The sequence below is a fragment of the Papilio xuthus genome, unplaced genomic scaffold (assembly GCF_000836235.2).
Source record: "Papilio xuthus unplaced genomic scaffold, Pxut_1.1 DF826115.1, whole genome shotgun sequence".
Classification (NCBI taxonomy): domain Eukaryota; kingdom Metazoa; phylum Arthropoda; class Insecta; order Lepidoptera; family Papilionidae; genus Papilio; species Papilio xuthus.
The window spans coordinates 6572308-6588320 of NW_013532534.1; the positions used below are offsets into that span (position 1 = coordinate 6572308).

Genomic DNA, 16013 nt, shown 5'->3' on the forward strand with positions numbered 1-16013 from the left:
CCCGCACCCCTGCCGCCAGTCAGCACACCTGCCGCTATGAACAGACAGTCGCCGCAACTTAAAGGTAGCTCGACTGTGTCACCGCTTATTGTAATTTAGTAAATTCAAACATAAACTCTACAATATTTTTTTATTTCACAGAAGAAGTTCTCCAACGGATATTCGAAAGCGAAGTGCCGAATCAGGAGGCTTCCTCTTTCACTGCAATAATCGAGAACCCGCCGGAGCCACCCCACCCCCCACAGCCTCCGCGCGACGAGAAGACTACGAAAGCGTCCGCCGGCAAAAAGAAAGCTGTCAAGAAATTCGAATGTCCGCTCTGCGACAGAGTGTTCCATCACCGGAACAGTCTGCTGTACCACATGCTGATGCACGGGGAGAAGCAGCACTATTGCAAGGACTGCGATAAGGGATTCTACACCGCTGCAGCTTTGAAGGTCACACACCTTCCCGGTCCACATCCGGCCTGAAGGAGCAATATAAATGTAATCAGAAGATTGATTGATTGTTACCGGTGAGATATATGTAGCATTGTCGTGTGCTGCAGGTACACCGGCGCGTGCACAGCGGGGACCGGCCCTGCGCCTGCGACGAGTGCGGCCGCAACTTCCGTCAGTGGAGCGACCTCAAGTACCACAAGGCCTCCATACACTCCGACCAGGTGCCTACCTATACTGCTCCCTCTACTTACTTATCTATAAATACACACTTCTTTGTAACGCTGGATGTCTGTCAGCAATCACAGTATATTTTTAATAAAAAATACTCAAAACCTACGCCACGCATAGACTATACATTTTCACGCTCTTAACCTTACGGGGTCAGTAAATTGGAAAAAAAAACTATAATATAAGGACGGGACAACAACTACAAACCAATATCAGCACACCAACATGGTCGCTATGGTAACTGTAACCATGCAATAAATCCAACAATGGTCACTGTGGAGTATGTCACTCTTGTACATTAACATCGGAGAAATGCATTACGTTGTGTTGCAGAAAAACTTCAAATGCGAGTTCTGCGAGAAGGAGTTCGCGCGGCGCTACTCGCTGAACGTGCACCGGCGCATTCACACCGGGGAGCGCAACTACAAGTGTGACTACTGCAACAAGACCTTCCGCGCCTCCTCCTACCGCCTCAGTCACATGCGCACGCATACAGGCACGTACACACACGATCCCATCTGCTGTACCACACCAACACCTCACCGACACAACTCGTGTCCTTACAAAATGAAATAGTGTAACGTTACAGTTATATACACCTTTTATTTGTCTTTGCAAAAATTGTCATCGTCAAAATTATTTATCATATTTTTTTTTAATTCAGGTAGTAAACCCTACAAGTGCCCGCAGTGCGAGAAATGTTTCCGAGTCGCGTACGACCTGCGCCGGCACATGCTCATACACGAGAAAGTCCGCCTGCGGGTTGACGAGATGAAGCCGAAGCCCAAAGACACCAAGGATAAGAAGACCAAGTCTGAAGAGCCCAAACCCCAGCTCAAAAACCAAGACGTAAAATCTTCGAAGAAAACCGCTGGCAACCGTCTTCCGATACTGAAGAGCATCTTAGACAAGAAACAACCAACAAAACCAACAAAGAAAACTCAAACTAAGAAAGGTGCTCCAAATGTTACCGTAGCTCCTAATAAAGAGGTGGCGATGAAAATAAGTGATAAATATACGAATAACGTTGAAGTATTTGATACAAGACAAGTTGAATACAATAAGTACAAAGATGTATTTGAATACAGAGGCAATGAAGTGTTGCAAAGTTATAAAAAAGATTATTCTGAAGAAATAATGTATAAAGAAAGCGATCGGTTGACTGAAGAAAGAGAATTAGCAGTGCTTAGACCGATGTTCCGGAACAGTCCACCTATAGAAGAGTTGGACAAAAGTAATATAAGATCGGAGAACACTGATGGTAATTTCCAAGTGTTTACACATATAGAGAAGAACACGGATGGAAATTTCCATGTGTATACACATTCGGATAAAAGTAAAAACTATATTATTCCCAGTTCCTCGCAATCTATTGATATGAAACTGGACAGAGAAATGAGTAGGGACGTTAGAAATGATGGACTTTCTACAGATAATATGGATAATGTGTTCTTAGAAAGATTAAGTGCTTTTTATAATATAACGGCAGTTTGAAAGTGCAGTGTATCAGTGAGACGTACCCACAGTGGGACCAAATAGTGGAATTGAAGTTTGTGTTCTTTATATCTGAGGTAAGATCTCTTTGGTCTTTTGTATGTATTTAGTTAGGGTATGATAGGGTTAAATTGTAGTACGGCTATTTATACATGAAATACAATGAGAAATAATAATGAGAGAAAAAGTTGATTGCAGGCTGAAAGTTGATACATTTGAATTAAAAACAATTTTATTAGGCCATTTTTAAATTTGACTTTTGCTCGATTTTATTTTAAAACTGTAGTAAAGTCATTAGAGTTGTTTTTGAACAAATTTTATCCGATTTAAAACAGTTATATGAAATTTGTTTATTTTAAATTTGATATCAAATTGAATCAAGTATTTACTTGATTGTTGTGATATAATAAGCAATCTACAATTGGGTATGTATATATTTAGAATTTTATAATGTATATAAAAGTACAATGCAAAATCAAATTAGATCCGACTGCTTAAAAAAACAAAGTTGAACCTGAATAAGCGAGAGTCCAACAGACTGGAGTATTTTTCTCGCTTACACAGATTTCTTACCCAAGTTTCTCGCTTATGAAGGTTGACATCGGGACCACACAGTTTCTTGCTTATCCAGGTTCAACTAATTGATACATGTCTTAAATCTGGTTACATTTTTGAAGAAATAATTGTTTTAAGAATCATATAATTGTGATATTACATTAGCTGAAATAACATACTCTTTATTCCTTCCAGTATGTTATATATTTGTTAAACTTAATACCCTTTAGTATGTTAAAATATTTCGCATCTCAAAGATGTATAGATACTGCCTCGGAAAACTTTGATTTTTTTAAAGTTATAAATATGTGTTTAACTTTACAATAGGAAAAATTTAAAAGAAAAAACTACAATTTCATTCATTAAGAAAAATTGATAAGTGCCTGAATAAAAATATTATAAGTAATGCATTTTATAAATCATTTTTAAACTTAAAAAAAAATAGTGTAAATTGTGGTATTTGGTATTTGAAAGTATATTGTCGTCTGTTCACACTTTTTTTGGGAAATGGTCCAAAATATGTAAAGAATTTTTTAACTTGACTACCATGTTCTTTAGCTCTGTGTTCATTAATTTTGAATATATTTTAATTTACTTGTAATGTACTTAGAAAGGTGCCAAAAGCAGAACAACTTTATGTGTATATAGTTGTTATATACTTTGAACACAATGTAAATAACTCGTGTATATAAGATGTACTGAATACCAGCATAATATACAAAGCGATCAATTTAGAACGCAGTGAGATGAGATGGTTACATGTGTTTTAGTATAAATATATAAGTAAGTATCCACCGCTGACCTACTTCTAGTTATAGATATTAAGATTTATTGTTAACTTTTTAATTATCTTATTGTTTATTTTAATTTCTTTTTGCACTTATTGGTTGTTTTTTTTTTGTTAATGTGATAAATTTTAACAGAATAAATATCGCCAACGGTCTATGTCTTACGATCGTGAAACAAAACTATTTGTTTTATTTTTTGGTCGACTAACGGAATTATTATATTTTATATACATGAAAACTTCAGACTACACTGTTTTTCATTATAAAGATTACTAGATGTCGCCCGCGACTCGGCGCGGAATATAAAGAACTTATTTAGCAGCGTATGTGTTCTTCCAGGCTATATTCTACGCCAAATTTCAGCGCGATCCATGCAACTTTTTTGGAAATACCTTCAAACATCCATCCATCTACACATTAGTATTTATTACTGAAGAATTTCTGAGCCATAAGTTAATCTTTTGCCATTTCTGGTGATTTTAAAGACTTGAAAATAATGTTGAAAAGAAATAAGGCACTAGAAATAGAGGCAACGATTATAATGTGTTAAAAAATAGGTGATGGCTGATCTTTACTAGAACACATAAAATTAGAAATGGGGTTACTCAAATACACTAAATATTTCAACAATGTATCGTAAATCGTTCTCGGTGAAAATTATCTGTACGTTAACTGCGGGTAGTCGATGCGCGGAGAATTCCCGCCATTTCCGTTTGATTTACCGCCAAGAATTCTCGCTCGCTCGCTCCCGTGTCTATGGTTGGACATCGATGTTCATTCATAGTCGTATATTTGTTCCTGATTGCTATACGATATTTACACAAAGCTAATTTCGAGTAAGAGCCGATATGTTAGTCGTTTTATTCAAATAACATGGCGTGATATGTGTAGCATTCCATAGCCTTTACAATTGGATCCTTTTGGCATAGATTGCAGGAAGACTGCTTTGTTAATTTTAGCCGTACCGTATTTCAGGAAATAGGTATGTAGGCTACTAAAATTATTTTAAAATAGCAGGATATGTAAGAAATTTTTAGTACACAATAAATTATGTTTACCATTCGGAACATATTTTGCGGCACTCTATCAACTAAAGAAACTACTGAAACTGATGAATTGCTTATTTGTTTTACCGCTGTAATATATCATGATTAACCGTGAGTTTCTGAGAATATAATATCTGTATAAACATATCATCCCTGTCATCTGTCATCTTTAATAAAACAGAGTTAACAATGCGTTTTATACGGGGATTTTCATCTCAAAAACCCACAGTAATTTGCTTCTTTTAGATGATAAGTTTAAATACGTTCAACTTAATATTTTTATTGCGCTTTCACACCGCCTTGAATGAACTATTCGTGATTGTCTCAACATATGTTCCTTTTAAACGTTCAAATAATAATTTTGTTCAAGTCTATAATTATAATTCTACAAAAGAATCAACTTGTTTTGATATAAATATGTACTGGAACATGTTAACGTGGGCCGCAACTAAAATTATTTGCTTCTAAAATGTTTTTGCACTCAAACTTTTACACAAAATACACTGGAATTTGTTTCTGGTCAAATGAGTAACTATAGAAATATTTTTCGTGGGCTTAAAAAATGTGGATACGTGCCTGATCGCCAGTGTACCGGGCCGGAGGGATTTTCCACTGGAGCCGTAACGAGAGAAGTCGGAACGCGAAAGCGCTGGAAAGTAACAGTAGCGCGCGACCCGCATTACCGCGCTTTTTACTGTCAAATCCTTTGTCACATAACTAACTTAGAAATAATAATTTATTTCGTTTTTACATACTTTTTTAGGATTTTTTGAATATTTCTCATAATTTAATTTAATTTTAATACGTTAAAATATAGAAATTCAATTTATGTTAATTTTCCCATCAATTAAGTGCAATTCGTAGTGTTTTTTAGGAATACAAATGTCTGGATATATAAAATGGAGGCGTGGTCAGGATCATACTAAATGGGAATACGTAAAATTTTTGCCTAATGAGATCGGATACCGTACTCTGTTACGGTAATGGAAGTATTAAGAAGATGCCATATTCTGAAAACCATAAGGGATATTTCCAAATCCCAAAAAGCAAGTAGAACATTCGAATAGTTTCCACAGTTGTTTAAAACGACTGATCAGTTTAACCTGACTCAGCAAATCGATTACGCTTAATCGGTTTAAAGAACCGTGTCTTTCAGCGATCGCAACGAATTAGCCTTAAATCTAAGCTCATCAAACAAACACGTCCGAGCGCTGGTGAATGCAAACAAACAGTGCAGTCCACGCGGCCGATGGCCACGCCCACGCACGTTCCGTTGAACCGATCCTAATTAAAGACGATTGTTTACGTTTAAAAATAATATATTCAGTACGCGAGCTAATTCGAGTGTTGCAAGTCTAAAATAATTCGCGCTGCCGCGGGTTAATGACGCGCGCGCTGCGCTACCGAATTTGCCATTTTAGGCGAGGCGTAAGTTAACGAAATATTAACATTTTTCTCCTTCGATTACGTTCATAGGTGATTTGTACATTTAATGAAGTAAAAGTGTTCGATAAATATGACGCTTAGAATAAAAAAAATCAAGATTTTTTTATTTTAGCATCTTTTAAGACGCTAAAATAGGATAGCGCTAATTACCTAATAGTACCTCAGTTGAGCTTAAAAACTATGGCCTTCTTTTGCGATAATCGGTTAATAAAATGCACAATGATTTCAAATTTATTTTATACAGTTAACATTTGCTCCAGCAATCCGGAAACTTTTATGATTAAGTCTAGAAATTTAAGAATGCTAAAGTGTATGGGCGCCGTGTTGTCTGCCGCGGCGACTGGCGAGAGGCAGCCACTCGCATAAACATTTTTTTCATTATCGATTACACTTGTTATGCGAGAAAGCTTGTCGGTTTATGTATAAATCATATACATTTGATTTGTCATTACTGCTTTTGGTAACATTTACACTATTGTACATAACATCACATTGCAAACTTATCTTTTATTTTGTTTGCATTTTTTTCTCAAACTTGGACACTGCGCACACAATGCTGTCTTTGCGCCTTTCAAGACTTTTGAAGGGTTCTTAATTTAAACTACGAAATGTACAATCGACGCAGTAACATTACTCATTTTGTTACATTGGCTGGTTAATCTGCCCCCAATGGCCAAGATTAACTCAACGAACATAATCCTGATGCCGTATTGTGATTCATTGTTTATAATTACGAGATTTACAACTGTTTTATACATCATGATAACCGTGCGTACGTAGGTTTAAATTCCACGCGCCTTACTCAATTTTACAGTTATCTTTAAAACCCGACGTGACGTCGTCGATCTCGTGACGTCGTTAAATTTAACAAGATTATGAAAATAAACATCTCGTGTACAAGAATCACAAATTATTTTTGCGGCTTAGTCACTTGCTCGTGACAGATGTTTGCTGATATCAAAATGCGCTAAAACATTTGCACGATGTTTGTTTTTCTACGACTTTGGATGCATCAACGTAGACTCGTGAAAAACAGAAAGATATTGACGTGTTTTTAAACAATTTGGATAAGGAATAACATTTTTTTATATTAGAACTTAGGACTGTCTGGTGATGTGATTGTGATTCACCAAGAGTATTGTTATTCACCACTAGCAAGAGAAATCTTTGTGCAAAATTTTCTAGGTCCAGTAGTTTGCACTGTGGGGGTCCTGAGTTTTTCCGTTTATTTAAATCTAAAACAAGTTGGTGTGAAACAAAAGAAATAAATTATGATTACATGTTGTTCTTTTCGTTCCATCTCAAAGAGTTTTTGCGTAGCTGAGGCCGGACATGGTATTACCCAATGCTGTAATAGCGATCAAACCGCAAAGTTTTTATTATAACCAAAATTAACCGTATCATTGACTCGTTATGCTTATTATGCCAGGATCTAAATAAAGCAATTTTAAATGTTAACCTGTTTTATATTAACAAGATTTCGTGAACTGCATATCTAGCATGTCTATAGAGTTTTAGAGAAACATGAAAGTAATGAGAATGAATTTGAATAGGAAAGAAGACGGAAGAAGTATGGATTTTAGAGACGGTGCAAAATATATTACGACTGGCAGAGTAGTATACTGAAGACAGAAGGGCAAGAAGATCTTCTACGACTATAGCCTATACGAATGTAAATTAATATGTTAAAACAAAACTCATTAGGTTTAATTCGTGTCGGAAGTAAGGTGCAAGTGTGTCAGTGGAATATACGTCGCGTGCTGAGACGAATTGCAGTAAGTAATCATAGTCATTGCCGGATGCTGCAGTGTCTGCAGATTGATTGCAGATAATTCAAGTAGTTTGTGTTGTAGTGATATTGTTAGAAGATATATGCGTTTAATTTTTGGCCCCTTTTTACTACAAGAGGTCAAAACGGTATGTATACTGTTTTATATGTTGATTACTGTTGTGTAAAGCACCTAATTTGATAATATTGCCATTTCCTGGTTAATATTTTTATAATATCAATTAAGTTAATTACAGTGTTAAATAATTAAATCCTAATGTGAATTTTCACTTGCGTAACATTTTTTCCAAAACATAATATCGGTCTCCTTTCTAATTTTAGACATTATTAATTAGAATCCTTTGTCGCGAATGGCGCGCTTTCATTACATAGTCAAGTGTCAGAATGATTAGTGAGGGGACATAAACGTCGATATTTTAGTAATGCTAGTGTTGCGCCGATGTCGGATTTTCTTCCTAACACACATAATTGTGAATGTATGCAGATGTAATTAAGATAAGGTTCAGTATATTTAAATTACTTATATATTAAAATATTCCTTTAAATTCAAACTATGGTCTTTATATACTTCTATAAAATATTAACTGCATCATAAAATTTTACGCAGTTTGTTTTCGACTTGCGTAATGTGACGTTTATTGTTTTTTAAATATTTGAACACAAAATGAAAGCAAATATTTGCAGAATGAGACAGATGCACGATACATTGGCCATTCTCCGTTTGCCGTGTGACGCGGGGACGGGTTTGTCATCAGTTTGATACCCCGCCCTCTGTTATGTATTTAGTCCTACGTCGTATGTTATATGTACATAACCGCTTATTTAACTAATACGTTTTATAAATCATAATATCTATAGCAATAGTTAATTGTGAAAGATAAAAAACATTAGCAATTCAAACAAAAGTAATCTTTAAATCTTAAAGTAATTCTACGTAGAAAGTGGTTATCTTTTGCCAAATTTAAATCTGATTCCAAACATAAGGTTCATAAGAATTTCTCCATCAATATATTAGTATATTCTAAATATCTGTATAAAATATATAAACATTAAAATCGTGTTATTAATATGAATCTATTGAACACTTTTACAGACATTTGAATAAAATAAAAATAATTGGTCTTTCCGGAACTTAAATAAATAATAATAGTAATATTGAACAAGATTTATAATATACTTAAATAAGTAAACTAATCATAATTGATATGTCGCAGACAGATTTAGCTGATATAGCAGCAGCCAATTATCGCTTACGGATTATCCGGATCGCACCAGTTAAACATCAAAGCCACGCCGACATAATACACGCAATTTATTTCTGATTAGGTTTTTTTTTTTAATTGTGGAATATACGCATTGGGGGAATAACTGAGTTTTTATCAAATATTGCTTTTTTCTAATGTTTTTCTGCGGTAAGTTCGCACGCGCTCGCAGCGACATAACAATGGTCGTTTTGCGGCTTTTTCAACTGTTTATTGGCTCTTAGTTCCGTAATGGATGTAATGAACTATTAGTTATAGTTATTATGATAAAAAATACAGTTAATTTACTGTAATTTTAATGATCCGTACCGTTATTAACTATTACATCAAGTTGTACTTATAGTATTTTGTAATTTGATTAAATATTTTAACCGCAACTTAAGAGAAAACTACTTTACTGATTATGATCCCTAGATATATAGCATTTAAAATGATAAAAACATATTTCTTTTTGTAAAAAAGAAAAACTAACGTTTAAAGAATTTTCATCAGTTGATTTTAAATTTTCCTTGTACCTTTTTAACCGCTGAGTCTCCAGGAATAGCAGTGAGTAACGCTACGCTCGTAGCCGTGTAGCGCCGTGCTACGATACTGTTAGTCCGTCAGTACTACAGTACTGTACAGTAGGAAGCCCTTTAAAATTAGCTGCATTTCGAAACTGGAATAGACGAACCGTGAGTCGCGCCATAAACATACTATCAAACGTTTACATAAAGATAAATATAAAGTACCCACGTGGCTGTTATAGGTTTGCCGAGTTTCCATCTCATTTGTTAAAAATTGTAGTCTATAATACGCTAGTTAAGCTTTCGCCTTTCTTAACTCAAAATAAAAAAAGATTTTTAAGTGAATCAAAAATCATCGATAGTTAATTTATTATGGGATATTATCAAAGTAGACAGTCTGTTTATATTATGATTTTCTTGTTTGAATAACGTAAAGAATTGAACATTGTTAGCTAACTGTATACAGCCTAGAAACTGATTCATGACCTTCCAAATGGTACATTAAAAACAAGTAGCGAAACTTGTTCAATCATGTAAAATACACTTTCGAATTCGAATAACATTGCATAAAACGGTATACTGCACATATTTCATCAATTAGTATTTTCTTGGAATATCCAAGCGATAAGATCTAGTTGCTCCCTGACATTTCTCGGAATTACATTAAATTCAGTCCGCTCACGCATCGCGCCGGTGACGTTTTCCTCAGACTTAAATGATAAAAGTTGATTGATTCTTGCGGGGACTTCACCAAGATTATGCATTAATAATTGATTTAATTGGATTTTTCTATAATTAATATTTATGTTATTGTTGTACATGTTTAATCCCGAAGGTCGTCGAAGTCGAAGAGGACCAAAGCATCGATGTATATGCGGCGTAAATTGAGATGCGAAAATACTTGACATAGCAAATTAGGGTTCGTGCCCAGAGATAGACCGAAGTGAAAAGAGTGGACCACGCCGAGGCTCACGAAGGGCTGCAGAGCTAGAAGAAGAAGAAAAAGACGTCATGCCTAGGATTGAACTCACTTTATTTTATACGTTAGATTATTTAATTTAAATATATGACGATTTTATGGCAGCATTATAATTGGCGTGTGTTTGATAAATTTTCATGTAACCTCTAATTTAAATAGCATGTGTTAAAAGCCACGTAGCCATTACGTAGTAACAACTACTTACACATAATTCGAAAGTCTGTATCTCAATTTGTTTATTCTATTAACAAGTAAAATGACATCACAAAGTATAGAATACTAAATATTAGTTAAGATCATTCATCATCACTTCACTATACTTCCCCACTTAGGGACTCGGAGCCTACCCTAATTTGGGGGTGACTAGGCCATTCTCAACCACGCTGGCTCATTGCGAGTTGGTTAACTTCACACATATTTTTGAATGTCTTTGCAGATATTTACAGGTTGCAACTCATCTCTCACAATATCTTTGACAAAACTGAGAGTTAGCAATATGTTTTATACAAGATGTTCGAATCAAAAAGTGACGATTAGTTATGGAGCTCAATCTGCAAGGATTCCAACAATACCCCTGATGATTGAAGAAAGGCTAAACATGAATAAAACTGGATAATATGTAACTATATCACATGCCAAGGTATCACCCCATGTTGCATCATTTGTTATAGATGAATGGCCAATTTTTGTTTCGATAAATTTTATTTTCTTTTCAACTGATTACTGATATTATTTGTCCAGTACGATGTGGTAATAACTAGTATTGTACTGCTTCCTACGTCAGTACGACACTCGCCATGAGATATGTCACGGTGACTGATCTTTTTTTTAACTACGTCGCGCAATGAGTAATGTGACAGTAAATTTCACTCACACAAAGTCATCCCGATGAACCATAACATTCATATCTAAAGATAAAGAAAAGTCTTTTTAAAAAAAGTTAAGTACAAATTTATTTCAATTTAGGAATAAAATAATCGTTTACACAATATGTGATTCAATCACTTCCAGCTTTTGAAGCTCATCTTAAAAACTATTAATAAATAAGGAAATTAATTTAGAAAATGAAGGGAGATTCCATGCCTTTGGCACAATTCAGACTAGGACCCTTACAAATAAGACTAAATAAATTTTGCTAATGAAAAATTGTTATAAAAAGAAGAGCGAAAATTTATACAGAGAGCTAATTTACAAATTGATTCTAAAATAATTTAAATAAATACATTTAAAAGAACCTTTTGACTAGAAGCAAATGTTCTTATTACCTATTAAGTAAATGCCTTATTGATAATAAAAGAATAACCTACTGGAATAACTATATCACAATTTAGGAATTGCGCAATTAGCGCTTACAATGTAGCCTACAAAATACTGAATAGTGATGTCCTAGAACTTACAAACTATCGACACAAAGTCATATCAAAAAAAAATCAAAGCTATTTAAAGTATTAAAATAAATAATATAAAACTAATAGGATTTGAAATTTAAGTACAAAGAGCAAATTTCATGGAACTGAGTTAAGTCACAGCTAATTTTGGTCCCATAATCTTATTATCTAAACAAATAAATAAACTTATATCTATAATACTGTTTACATTTCAACAATACGATTTTTATAAACACTTAATTCAGTCGTGCACTAATGCCAAATGTTTGTTGTTTCTGTTTTCACTTCACTGAGTCTGTCATTCAAACTGTTCACTGTTGAGCTGAGTGGATCAGAATCCTGGCGGGTATCCTCGCCTGGTCTTTCTCTTTTCCTCACAAATACATTTATACCGATTCCACTTCATATTCTGGTTCCGCTGTAACAAAAAGAAAAAACCGTTCCAAAACCGAGTTGGTTCTTTTTGTATATGTTTATCTACAAGTCTGGAAATATTGTAATTTGAATTGTTTACAGACTTGAAGATTATCTGTCGCTTGCGATTCAATTCATGGTTATTTAACCATTAATCGAACCAGCACGAAAAACTATAAAGTGTGTTGAAAAACAATAAGCAAAATAAAGAAGCAAACAATAAATTGTAAATAGTGTTAAAGAAGTATTTTGTAAGACAACGGATGTCGGCACGGCACACGCTAACCAAAACAATGACAACATGAATATTATGATCATTATTACAATTCTGTATTTGGGATAAGTATTATACAAAATCATGCAAACACAACAACTAAAACTAATATTAAATATAGTATGCTATAAAATTCTGAAAACACGTTAAAATGGTGGATAAAATGAAATACATCGAAAACTTAAAACTTGTTGCAAATAAAAAAAATAGTGATTGAATGTGTGAATATTAAAAGCTAAAAAAATCAAAGAATTTTTACTGCTTCTAATGCAAAAGAAGAACTTAATGCAAGTGGACATTGAGCAAGCGTTTTGTTATGAGCCTTTTGGCGTGAGATGCGCGCCGGCGCCGCAGATGCGTTAGTGCACAGACATCCATTATCTTACGCACCTTCCTGTGACAAATCCGTTTCTCCTCGACGTTGGGACATTGACAGGAGCACTTACGGGGGTTGAACACCCTCGGGGCTCCGCACTCCGCCGCCGACAGCGCACAGCAACCGCAACTCTCATGCACCTCCACGGGGTACGTGGAGCACGTTTCCTTGTTCGTCTTTACGTTGTATATCCTCACCTGTCACAAAAACATAACACGTCACCACACGAACTAACAACTATCGAGTCTTTGATTAATTACTAAGATAAATTTTGGCTCGTTGTCAGCGCTGACCTATTTTACAGAAATAGTTCCAATATTCGTACCCTTTTATGTTTTCTGTTGATTTGTTAAACGATTTAATAGCTGTTTTTGTTTTAGATAGCATTTGTTTCTTATCTTCGTAATCTTATTACAATAGATGTGAACAACCTTTGTGAGTTAACTAAAGTCGAGCTACTCATTGCAAATGGAAATTCCAGGTGTGTCTGAAATACCTAATACATTTATTATCTTCAAAGATATTTTGCCACAAAATATATTTATATAATTACTGGGTAACAATAATGGGAATGTTTCCAAATCACTTCCGGTTTCAAGCGTGCTGCTGACTCAGTTACAATTATAGAAAGTGTATCAGAACAAATAATGAAGTGGACGATTTTAACTCGTCGAGTCACATGTGCGCCGCAAGTACTAGAAAATGCAACTTATGTAATTGTTATCATTAAGGGCACCAATTGCGCAACGACGACGAGCCCGCCCAGCGGCCGTCGGAACTGTGTCAAGGATGCACCTAATTTAGCAGAGATAAACAGACTTGTCCTTACGATACGACGGTACGGCTGGTACTCACCGGTATGTGCTGGATTTTAGTTTTGGTGGCGACGCATTTGGAGCCCGAGGCCTCGTAGTCGCAGAGGCCGACGCAGCGCTTCACCCAGACCGCGCCCGGGCTCACCTGGGGGAAAACCGACCGCGTCACACAACACATTCAATTTAAGCGGATTTTCTCACGCATCTTTAATCACCACAATTCCGGATCTACACGACAATTTACATTTTTATATTTCATTTTGACTAAACACTCCAAAAAACTGTCGCAAATTTTTAAAATTCTGAAGTTATTAAAATTATATTATAAATTAGGCCATTAAATAATTAGGTATTGTATTTTAATTGGAGACAATTAACAAATAGTTCGTGTAACAATGTGGACATCACGCGTTAATAGAAAGCTTTAGTATAATGAGGTCAAAGAAATAATTATAATATTACGCCATTTCATTTTGATTTACTATGTAATTATTATTTAAGTAACTACTGATCATATTTTAGGGATGAAATAACTTAAATTACCTGTTCATGCGTGGCCCGCGGATGCAGGGGCACGAACACCTCCTTTGGATCTCCACATTTTGACTTCTCAATGAGTTCATTTCTCAACAGGTCATTTTCACTTGAACACGCCACTGTCGAAAATAATACATTATTAGTTGTGTTTACTTTACAACGACACTGATTAACATATTAAAATAATAGAGTCATGGTCCATAGTCTCACTGTCACTGAAGCGGGACATGAGTGGCATCAACAAGGTATTATTCACCTTTCTTGTACAGCGAGGTGTCGACCTCCTCCGAGGACTTGGGGAACTTAGGGTGGTGGCGGTGCGCGCTGGCCGCCGCCAGCGCCACCACAACAACAAACAAAGCTTTCTCCATTTCACTTCACTGATAAAGTTCACAGTCGGAATCACGGCAGTCCACTCTGGCACTCGGCACTCGCACGTGTTGCTACTCCGCCGGTCTGTTGGGTTGTGGTGGCTTCGGCCGCGGTTCTCAATTATAAAGCCTGACTCAATGCGTGCGGGTCCGAGGCGGCGTCAGGTGTGACGTCACCGCTCCGCCTCTCCGTGTGTGCTCAGCTGACGGTTGACGGCTGACGCCGGCGTCATGACGTTTCGCTAGACTTTTCGGCGAACGGTTTCGGGATGTCTGTGTGGCGCGGTGGTCGGTGCCGCTTAACGGATCTCCGTTGCGGTGTCGTGACTCGAGGGTTCCGAACGGGTTTTACGTCCTGCGCTCGCTGCACCATTTCAGTGATCAAAAATCGTTTCATTAGTATGACTGTACTTCGTGAAACTTCTTATCCGATTAGGAAAGTCCATTTACGATTCTTTAGGGCGATTGAAATATTTTTCAGACGTTCAATCGACTTATCTCTACAATGCGATAAGCCATTTCCTAATTCTTCATAATGTTGTGTCATAGCGTGTTCGCGGACTTGTCACATAATTTATCGAGGAGGTTGGCGCCTCGCCGCGCCGCGCCGTTAGCGTTGCGCGGGGTCCGGGGAGCTGCGCGCGCGCTGCGCCGACCGGCGCGTGTCTCACCGGATTTGCTTAAATAACAAATTGTCTTGTAATTTCGTTTGTCTTATCGCGTTTGATCTCCGGTCAAAGTAGTAATGTGTCTATTTGTTCGCGCGTGTGATGACAATGTTGATTAAATTTATAATTTTGTTTAAGTAGTAGTAGTAGTCTTATACTGATAGCTATACAAATATTTAACAACAATATTTCATTGCCTTACATTTTATTTTAATAATTGCGTATTAATCTTTTTTTTTCAAAGATTGCTTAAGAAGTTAGGATGTTAATTCAAGATAGGGAAAGTACCGGGCAAGCGGTATGGCTGAACCTAGGTATTTTAGAAACACAGTCTGATATGAGGTAAAACTTGGGGCTTGATAAAGGTCTTTTTTAGACATCCGCAGCATCATCATCACTACTCTTATATATTTACATATATGCTCTATAATTATTTACAAAAATCAGGTATTTATTCGTCACACGTAATATGACCCGGTCCACACGCTATCAAGAGATTATAAAGATCAATGGGTAAGGTAGAAAGGCAAATATTGCTGGAGCGACAGAACACGAGTAGGGTTGTAGAAAAAAGGAATAACGTAATCTTTTTTGCTATAAAAAATACACTGCCTGGAATCCTGAAGTGTTAACATGT

At 35.9% G+C, this 16013-nt stretch overlaps 2 protein-coding genes across 3 annotated transcripts in view; one reads left to right on the forward strand and one right to left on the reverse strand.

Annotated features, from left to right (window-relative positions):
• LOC106123246 (uncharacterized) overlaps nt 1-2686 on the forward strand; it is a 6460-nt gene extending 3774 nt beyond the window's left edge. The window contains exons 11-15 of the mRNA XM_013319477.1: nt 1-64; nt 142-437; nt 548-661; nt 1002-1164; nt 1333-2686. Of these exons, the coding sequence (XP_013174931.1) occupies nt 1-64; nt 142-437; nt 548-661; nt 1002-1164; nt 1333-2162 (1467 nt within the window). The 3' untranslated portion in view covers nt 2163-2686. The remainder of the gene's footprint in view (nt 65-141; nt 438-547; nt 662-1001; nt 1165-1332) is intronic.
• An 8809-nt stretch (nt 2687-11495) lies between these two features.
• Nucleotides 11496-15314, reverse strand: LOC106123307 (uncharacterized). 2 transcript variants are annotated; one of them, XM_013319557.1, is made up of 5 exons: nt 14594-15314; nt 14344-14456; nt 13841-13945; nt 13000-13182; nt 11496-12339 (listed from the first exon to the last, which is right to left on the reverse strand). In XM_013319557.1, exons 1-5 carry the CDS (start codon nt 14706-14708, stop codon nt 12253-12255), a joined length of 603 nt encoding a protein of 200 aa, XP_013175011.1. In that variant the 5' UTR covers nt 14709-15314; the 3' UTR covers nt 11496-12252. The 2 variants fall into 2 exon arrangements, with proteins under 2 accessions (XP_013175011.1, XP_013175012.1); XM_013319558.1 differs by having other exon boundaries at nt 13056-13182; nt 14594-15309.
• Between the last annotated feature and the right edge of the window lie 699 nt (nt 15315-16013).

Excerpts from the sequence above, each read along its gene's own strand:
- LOC106123307 (XM_013319557.1), bottom strand. The coding sequence starts at position 14,708 with ATGGAGAAAGCTTTGTTTGTTGTTGTGGTGGCGCTGGCGGCGGCCAGC. Across the intron at positions 14,457-14,593 it reads CACCTCGCTGTACAAGAAAG|TGGCGTGTTCAAGTGAAAAT; the intron begins GTGAATAATACC and ends TATTTTCGACAG. Across the intron at positions 13,946-14,343 it reads CGCGGGCCACGCATGAACAG|GTGAGCCCGGGCGCGGTCTG; the intron begins GTAATTTAAGTT and ends GTTTTCCCCCAG.